The 9898-nt window shown below is 35.8% G+C and overlaps 1 protein-coding gene and 1 long non-coding RNA gene across 2 annotated transcripts in view; one reads left to right on the top strand and one right to left on the bottom strand.

The window, feature by feature from the left end:
• The window catches only part of LOC118170003, a 41940-nt gene that overhangs the window by 7549 nt on the left and 24493 nt on the right, over positions 1-9898 (bottom strand). The gene's annotated exons all lie outside the window — the stretch shown is intronic.
• Positions 1-9898, top strand: part of BMPR2 (bone morphogenetic protein receptor type 2) — a 103722-nt gene that overhangs the window by 76997 nt on the left and 16827 nt on the right. Inside the window, exons 4-8 of the mRNA XM_035331880.1 lie at positions 439-549; positions 1063-1154; positions 3145-3375; positions 7822-7936; positions 9521-9681. Of these exons, the coding sequence (XP_035187771.1) occupies positions 439-549; positions 1063-1154; positions 3145-3375; positions 7822-7936; positions 9521-9681 (710 nt within the window). The remainder of the gene's footprint in view (positions 1-438; positions 550-1062; positions 1155-3144; positions 3376-7821; positions 7937-9520; positions 9682-9898) is intronic.

Raw genomic sequence — 9898 nt, 5'->3', positions numbered from 1 at the left:
CTTAGTTCTACCTTAGTTCTACCTTAGTTCTACCTTAGTTCTACCTTCTAGATTTTCATTTGGGGGTGGGGTTAAGGTTACAAGCCTGATTCATAACAGGAAACTTGATGAAGACACTGATAGCAAAGCAAGACTGTATCAGTTTGTCTTTGAATGGCTGTGCTGAACTCGTCTAGACAAAAAGACTTGCTTTTGGGTCTTGGTGTCTTTTTCTGTGTGTTGGCAATGAAAGATGGGGGAAAGCTGCAAATGAATGTGCATTCAGCTGTGTTTGAGCTGATCAGCTCCCATAGATTTTAGGAGGAAAAGTAGTTTAGTGCAAGATCTTACAAACCAGAGTACAATTTTTTTTCTCATTGCTGTAATAACAATTACATGTTTTATAGCCCTGACTTTTTCAAATTTACAATTAAAGAGTTTTCATTTGTTTTCTTTCAGATTCTTCTCATTCTTTTCATCGAGATGAGACGATAGTTATTGCCCTTGCATCTGTCTCTGTACTAGCTGTTTTGATTGCTGCTCTGTTCTTTGGATACAGAATGCTTGCAGGTAGTGTTTGATGATCCTATTTTTTTATATTGTTCTTTTGACTGTTTATCAAAATTTTATTTGTCTTGTCTTCTCTCCCAGTCCCTATTACATGTTTGTATGTAATGCTTCTTTCTCTTCTCTGACATTTTATGATATCCCTTTCATAACAGTTCAGAGAGATTTATAATAATTTCTCTAAGTTGGCATTTTGAGGCTCGTTTTTCCTCAACAAATCGTCTACTCAACATAGAAAGCTTAAGTGAAGCTGTAAACAGGCTTTACACTTACTGCCAATGACATTCAATTATCAAAATGTGTTTAGCCAATAGCCTGATGTCTGTAGTTATCAGCACTTTCACTACTGATCTTACTGACTCAGAAAAGTTTAGAGGATTCCTTCTTATTTGTCATGTCCATGCTATGTGTTTCTACCAAGTCCCAGGTAAGTTTTACTTTTTCTTGTAATATGGTCGAAAAAACACAAACCCATCCTCAAACTGCCTGATTCCCTTCCCACCCCTTTCCATACAGGAGACCGTAAACAAGGTTTGCACAGTATGAACATGATGGAGGCAGCAGCATCAGAGCCCTCTTTGGATCTGGACAATCTGAAGTTATTGGAGGTACATGTTCAACTTGTTTCTTAATCTTCATTTTTCTTCAGTGAAAGACTTGTGGTTCTATCACTTCTCATGTATACTTACAGCAATAAATGTATCAGCGCAGTTCTGTAATCTTTTCTGCTAAATCACAGTTTAAAAGCAAGAAATAGAAGGTTACAGCAGTTATGTTTTGCCTGGCTTTGGTAGCAATATTGTTGGTATTAGCTACAACACATTCTACCTTAAAAAGAAAATACTAAACAGTGGAAGGTAACGGATGCAAGGGGAGTTGGAATGTGCTGTATTTCAGCATTGCATCAAAAATCCTTCTTTTTGCTTGACACTGCTTTAAGTACAATATCCTACAGTAGTAACTTGCAAAGCTTTGGTAGCACTACTGGAGCACAGAACTGACTGCAGATAGGACCATATATTTCAATAGTAGTGCTTTTACATATTGTCATTATTCACAGTGAGGTACTCTATATTTCCACGGCAACTAGAGGCCAACCAGAACTTTCCACTGAGTTGGTGTTAGATGTATCACCAGAAACCTGCAGAATTTTGTTTTCTATTGCTATACGTGGTAGAACTAGCATGGAATTTTTAAAAGCTTTTAGCTAAAAATAAATAAATAGAATGGCTGAAAGAAGAAGTTTAGTGATGCTTTTTTTTCTTGTTGCCCATTAGAAATTACAGCTACAGATGCAGGCTGCAGACGTAGTCCTCACTGTGGTGTGCTCTGGGCAAACAGGGAAAGCAGACTAACTTGCAAAGAAATTTGGGTGCCCTCTGCCAAAAAAAAGTACTTAAGGTAGAGTTTACAAGAGTACAAAGGTATATATTGTAGAAGTATGGCAAAGCCTCAGATGAAATTGCTTATATTGATATACAGTCTTGGAAAAAGCAGCAACTTCTTTGACGGAGAGATCTACAGGATCTTCTGTTGTTTTTCTCAAATCCTAGGAGTTGCCACCTCACCTCCAGCCATAGGGTGCTGCAGGACAAACTCTACACCTGTGTTTGCCTTTTGTGTCTGTGGGTAGAATATATTCTGTATTTGTATCTTGAGGTGATTTACTGTCACTTTGCAATCCACATTGAGGACTCTGCCTTGGGAGGTCTGAAAAACGGAAAGTCTTGCCTGTTAAATGATACTTTAGTTTAGAAAACTTTCATGTTACATAATTTTATAATCTCTAAAATCATTAGTTTATAATCTCTTCTGCTTTCCCCTCCTCCTCCATTTGTAAGCATTTTAAAAAGTAAAAAGATGCTTGTTTCACATCTAGATGTGCCTGTAAGTGATTTGAATTCAATAGATTCTTAAATTCTTATGTAGTTAGAATGTTTTGAGGTTTAGAAACTAGGACTCTTCATGAGGGTGGTCCAGTGTTCTGATTTAGAGCAGAGATCACATCTTTCTTCAGTTGCCATGGAGATGAAAAAGGCTTTTCTGTGAGGACTAACAGTGGAGGCTAGAACAAAGATTCACAGGTAGCAGAGAATTGGTTCTATCTTTCTGTTAAAACCTGATTACTTCTTTTGGTATCTATCTTGCACTGCAAATGCATTATTAACCTAAAATGTACGGCTTGTAAAGCTACCCTAAACCTAATATGTGTAGCTTAATGCCTGTGATCTCTGGAGTTAATTAAAATTGATCACATAAAAGCTATAAATATTTAGTAGTCAAAAGTTTAATTAAAGAGCTTTTTCAGCATAAAGCTTATGGATTTTGATATCCCATATGAAGCTGCTGAATAGATTGATTTATTTATCAGCTGTTCAGACTATAGATCAACGTAGTAACACAGATCTAAGTGGGCCTGTGCTAGGGTTTCCAGCTCCAAAATACCTTTTATGACAGTATTCTGATTTTCAATACAAAATATTCACTGTTTTTACAGTGAAATTAATTATAAAGGTTGGCATATAATTGTTGGAGAGTTAAAACTTTGATTTTGCCTTTGTTTATTACTTAGTGAACTAATTATGTAATTTTTTGCAGTTGATTGGCCGGGGACGATATGGAGCAGTGTATAAAGGCTCCCTAGATGAACGCCCAGTTGCTGTGAAAGTATTTTCTTTTGCTAATCGTCAGAACTTTGTCAATGAGAGGAACATTTACAGGATTCCACTGATGGAACATGACAACATTGCCCGTTTCATTGTGGGAGATGAGAGGTTCACTGCAGACGGGCGTATGGAGTATTTATTGGTGATGGAATATTATCCCAATGTAAGTGTTTCAAAGAAATCAATTTGATTAGTTTAGATTCCTAACAATAGCCACATAAAAAGGATGCAATTCATTATTGGCCAATAATTTTGACTTCTTCTTGCACAGTAGTCACCTTTGCCTCGTGTAATGTTAAAATAATCCATATAAACTACAATTTTAATGAACCTTAGTGTGGCTTACTGTAATACCCTTTAAGGTTTCTCAGTTACTACTATCAAATGTAGTCTTAAAATGTAGTCTTAAATTCTTGATTGTAATATTTTGCTTTTGGTTATAGTTCATTTTTTAAAATCAACTGTTGAATAATTGAAGACAGTATTTGAAGAGTTATTTTTGCTTAAAAATAAGTTAATAAGCTTAAAACTACTTAGTATTAAAACATTACACCTCTATTATGGTACTTATAACCTCACTTAGTAGCTGTAAATGGCAGGGTGTTTATTTTTTTTTAATACAATGAAACATAATGGCTCCTGTTACCTTTTTTAAGCTTTATAGGGAATACCATATTTATTTTGTTGTACCCTATATTGGTGATATAGAAGAATTCTTAAGAAGGCAGGATTACTTTCAAGGACCGTATCTTCAAATTTTCTTAGCTAACTGAGTGCTTACATCCTCAGATAAATTGATCTGAGTTCCTAACGCTGTGTGTGTGCGTGTGAGTACACAGAACGAAAATATTTTTAAAATGCACACAAATTCACAAATGTGAATTGTGTATTGCAGAAAATCATAAAATATGTACTTGAGGGGTTGCATGTATGAAAACGCAAAGATTTACGATTCACGTTTTATTTTTTTTTTTTCCTTGTGTGTAGAAAAGGATTTTAACTGTTCTGTTAAATAATGCTTTAATGAGCTTTTTGGTCTCAAGTAAGTGAACTCATTGTATTTTTTCCAGTGTGCAAAGGTGATGGCTGAAGCTTGATTTGTTAGGGGGCCGGCAGGACAAAAGCTGCTTATTCAAGTAGCAAAAAGAAACAGAACCATAAATAGGAGTAATGATGGCCTTTCCCTTAAGATGTTTCAAGTTCCACATATATGCTTGTGTTGAAATTTAAATTGCATTTGTGTATAAATATCTAAATATATATCCAAGTTTAAGACAACTTATCACTTCACAAATATAGAATGAATATTCTAATTGAAAATTTTAAAGTGAGAACACGCTTGATTGTGTCAGTTTATAAGAGATGGACATTTAAGAAGAGATTGCAAAGACTAGAAATGACTACAGGAAAGGACAGTCTTGTCCATGCTGTATGCACAGTGGCAAAGCACTTTGGCTCTGGCCTTCTGTGGCAGGGTAGGCTTATTTTCAGCTGAGTTGAGTGAAATCAAGTGAATATTCTGTTCCTGGGAGGGCTTAACGTAACTGTCTTAACAGGTGATCTGGTTTTGCTGGTTTCTTGAATTAAATGATTTTTAGTTGAAATGTAATTTGGTTGAAAATTGTCTTGTTGCTTCTATAAACAGGATCAGTTAACAATCTGATTAAATGCACAGATGAAGCTTATAACATCATATTATCAGATTATTTCCCAATATGGTATTAAAAACAGCAAGATTAGCCTAAAATCAATCCACTGGTGGCTTGGAAGTCATTGGAAAAAGTGCACAGCAGGTGTAATTAATGCACAGTATGGTCCTTAATTCAGTGAGCAGATGTTCTGCTGTATGCTGAGCTAACAGCAGGGAAGGAACCCTGCTGTGGAAACCCTACTAAAAGGGAATGGCACCATTCAAACTATACTCATAAAACTTATTTCAATAAGGGGCAACCCATGCAAGATGTGCAAGTGAAATACTCCACATCCAAAATATCATTCTCCCTGGAAAAATTTTCCTTATTGAAAATAGGAGAAACGCAAAATGGAGCATTTTCACACAGAAACTTGTTTTTGTTGTTGCCTGGGTAAAAGCGAGACATACCAGATTAAACCAAATGATACTATTATCCAAATGCATTCAGAAGGATGAAGGTAGGGGAGCAAGTAATAAAAGGGAGGATACGTGTATAGACTAATCAACATGTTATTGTGATGGTACTGTGAGGTATGGCAGGTGAATAAGCAATGAGTAAGTTGCAATGGATAGCACAGCACGAAATACTGAATAGTCATAGAATTGTGCCCCTTGTATTCAAACATGCATGTCTTTTTAGAACAAATGAAAAATTGTTGTAAAACACATAGTAGAATCTTATGATTGTTAGAACAAAACCATAATTTTAATCAAAAGTCATAATCAGAACAAATGTCATCAATTTAACATGAAAAAGAATAATCTCATTTACAAATCTCTCACTATCTTGACTAAAACTCTTCCTGGTTGTCCTTTATATGGAACTTCACTAAGAACATAAAATCACACTCCTCAGCCATCTTAAAAATATATAGCAGTTTGAAAACTTTGTAGCGAAAAGGTCTTGAAGTTGGTTTGAGATCTTTATATGCTATTTCCCAGTTAGACTACAACAGTCGTGTTGCCTCCATGAGAATGAGTTGGAATCTCAACCCACAAAACCAAGAAAATCTTTTACTGCACCTAAGTTTCTGGCAGTCAGTCCTTGCATCTCTTGATTTTATTTTTTGGAGAGGAAAAAAAAAAAAAAAGTACAGTATATATAGCACAGTAATTTGTCCAAAGCAAATGAGGAAACTGTTCTAATACCAGAATTGCTCGCAGCCTCTGGAGCTTTGCACTTTAAGAATCTTTGCCATGAGCACTATAGCAGTAATCATACCTGAACCCAAAGAGTCTAGTGCTAGGCAGGAGCCAAAAACTAAGTGTGAGGGAGTATACATCAGAAGTGGATATATTTTGAACTGTGTAGTCTGTCTTCATTTACCTTAAGTTTATATGTAGACAAACTATTTTATCTCAGTATTTCATATTTTACAACTTTGCCTTATCAAATGTGGACTTGAGTAGAGAGAGGATTAAGCCTGAGATTTAGGCCTCAAGGAGTAACAAGAATTTTTGCGCACCCCTGATTTTGGATTTGGGGCTTGTTGCTACGGTAAAACTGAAAGGGGAAATAGCTAAAAGCTAATGTATACTTGTATTTCTTAAAGCTTTAAAAAATAAGGTAAAATTCTTTATAATTCATTATTAGGTGGATTTTCAGCTTGTTGTTACTGAAATGTATTCAAAGTTGGTATGACAGCATTTTAAGCAATGAAAAAAGAATGCTGTGTAAACCTGTGTGAGTGGTGTTTGGTCTGTGTTTTCACCAAGGAGGTTATCTGTTTATGGGTTTCTTATTCAGTACAGTCTAAATCTGAGAAGTTGAAAGATTTTTGTAATTATATTAAGGAGTGTAAGTAACTGGGGTTTAGTTTTAGTGTTGGATTTAAAAAAAAATAATCTAAGACTTCAGCCATTTTAAATTATGGTATCTATGTGCATCCATCTGAATTGTGCCTATGTTACATACCTGAATGTTGATTCCAAATGCACTCAAATGGCAAATACCCACTGTTGTTTTTTTTAATCAAATGTCACTTAACTGATTTTGTAATAGTGTTTTTTATTTGCAGCTGTGATAGTAAGATGCTATGTACTGGTACATCTTTGAGATTAAATATTTAAACAGTCAAAAGGGAATCATCAGTAGTCATAAATAACCATTATTTTATAATAAACATGCAGAGAAGGCTGGACTTACTGTTATTTATGTATGGGGGGTTGCTTTGTTTAAACCGAACATATTGTTATTGAAGACTGTACAAAAAAACTGCTCAAAGGTGTTACAGTTTGCAGGATCTGGCTCTTGTTTCAGTTTGAGTTTCTAGAATATTTCAGTGTCATAACTGACACCCTTTCTTTTGGTTTTCTTTGAAGGTTCTACCAGAAATTAATAAACAACAACAAAACAACAACAACAAAATACAACATGATATTCTTTTTTCCTGTTTCTTCAGTGTATGTGGACTCACTCCTATTTGGAACCTTCTTTGTTTTTTTTTGTTGTTGTTGTTTCAGTGAATAAACATAGGATAGCAGGGGAGATGCAAGTCAGGGATATTCTGTTTTTCTATAAATACAAATGGTTCAAAGTCTGCTAATTAGTCACCCTGGCTGCTATATCTGCAGTTACCTTTCTCCTTCTTTTGTTCAGAGAAAACTTTTACAGAAGAGAAAAAGAAATGCATATATTGCTTTTGTTTTATAACTGTCATTACTCCTAAAGGCAACCCCTATTATTATGCAATGTATGATAAACCTTCTGTTCTACTTCCTTACATAAACCAAGTGGCACCATTAAAAATCAGTGGAAATCTTGTGTTTTATAATATCTGGGTATACACAGAAGCAGTTGCAGAATTATACCTTTCAGGAGCAATGGATAAAACTGTCCTTCTTAAAGATTTGTACTTAATCATTCAACTTGATAAAGATTTTAATTCAGTATTTATTTTATTTTATTTTTGTTAGGGTTCACTGTGCAAATATTTGAGTCTCCACACAAGTGACTGGGTGAGCTCTTGTCGGTTGGCACATTCTATAACTAGGGGCTTGGCGTACCTGCACACAGAGCTACCTCGAGGAGGTAAGGCCGGGAAGGGATGCCAGGGTGTTCACGATATTCCTGTTTCTGTCAGGTAGAAGATTCCTGCCTTTCTTTTTGCTTTGTGACAGTACAGTGAGTAGGAATGCAAATAGAGATTACTCAGTACTTCTGATATGTTCTTTCCTTCGAACAATTCCCTGTTGTGGGCTGTGCCTATGACACTTCCATGAAAACAGGGAGTAAGAGCCAGCAGAGTCCCAGAGACAGGCAAGAGGAGGAGGCAGAGTTGAGCAGTGCTGCTGTATCATGGCAACGGATTACTGAAGACCTGAAGCACTGGATGTCTGTCGAACAGAGATCAAGCAGATGGAGTGTTCTGTTTGTTTTTTTTGCAGCTCAGGCACAAATCAGCAAAGCAATTTTTTGTGTGTGTGTGTGAACTGTATACATAAAAATAATTCAGTCTTCTAATACCACTGTAGTTTTATTGTATCTCTTGGTATTTGCTGAAGGGTGTGAGCATAGTCTTCTCTGTGTACAAATGATACTACTGTTTTTTTTGTGTTATATTAGAGTGTTGGATCTGCTGACATATTGATATATATCTCTGCTCATCTGCTTCAGCCAGAATTTCAGCCATCTGAAATATCATGATTATATAACAGGTATTCTGATATCTGTGATATAACAGGCTGCAGTATATGGTCTGGCACTGAAGCATTAGCTTTTGGGCGATAAATAAAAGAATGATAATCTTAATTCCACATTAAGGTGCTAACACATGGATTAAAGTCCCAAACCATATATTTCAAATGTTAAGCATCAACTCTAGCACAGAATGAAAACTGAAGATGCTGTTAGAAGTGCCAGACTGAAAATACCTAACTTGGTATTTCTATGTGCCATTGAAACTGCAGCTATCATCATTTTGAAATGTGCAGACAGGTGTGTCCGTTAGCAGCCAGAAAATGTGTAAACCTTCCATCACAAAGAAGAGACAGTCATAGGCTAATCTGTAAATGCTACAAATGAGCTCAGGGAGTAGAAAGAATTCCACAGTAAAATTGGTTCTATTGTGCTGGTGCTTTTACTAACTACATAAATTGCACATAAACTGGGAACAACTGAGATTACTCTTTGGAAAAGACCAAATTCCTTGAAGGATTAACATGTTCAGCTCCTCTAGAATAATATCATCTACGTATCTTCTGCCAATCTCAATTATAATGTATATAGCTGGTGCTGTATTTGACAGAGGACTGTGGATATGAGAGAGGACATTTGGAATGCTGTCAGGTCTGTGGCAGCAGGTCTGTGCTTAAGTACACAATGTATTCCCTGCCAAAATCATGCTGAAATATCCCTGGGAAAGCTTATTGGCAAACACTAAACCTGTATATAACAGTAACCTAATATGTTGTATAGATACGGTGAAGCTACGAATGCCAGTCAGTTTTCAACAAATAGCATACTGTGGAGTTCATTATAAAGAAGCAAAAATGTTAGCTTTCTAAAAGATTATTTTCTGTTTATAATAGGTGAGCAGACCTAATGAGGTTATCTCCTTTTGCTGAACAGTAGAACTGCTCAAATAATAACAAGCACTTTCATATGTCCAAATAGACCATTACAAACCTGCAATATCCCATCGTGACTTGAACAGCCGCAATGTACTGGTAAAGAATGATGGAACATGTGTAATTAGTGATTTTGGACTCTCCATGAAGTTAACTGGAAACAGACTAGTACGCCCAGGTGAGGAAGATAATGCTGCCATTAGTGAGGTAAGTATAAATAAAGATAAGCCAGCATATAAAGGAGGACAGATTAGTATGGGAGTAACATTGAGAAACAGTTGTTATAAGGTGAATATTAAGGTGGTACAATTCTTTTAAGGGGGAACTGGTGCAATAGGGGTAGAAGTGGCTGAAAACTTGACAGGTTGAGACTGATTTTATTGTCAAAATACTCAAAAACAAACCTAGTATTTTGAAAGATTGG

This window comes from Oxyura jamaicensis, chromosome 7 (genome assembly GCF_011077185.1).
Source record: "Oxyura jamaicensis isolate SHBP4307 breed ruddy duck chromosome 7, BPBGC_Ojam_1.0, whole genome shotgun sequence".
NCBI lineage: Eukaryota > Metazoa > Chordata > Aves > Anseriformes > Anatidae > Oxyura > Oxyura jamaicensis.
This window is presented reverse-complemented; position numbering and strand designations above follow the sequence as displayed.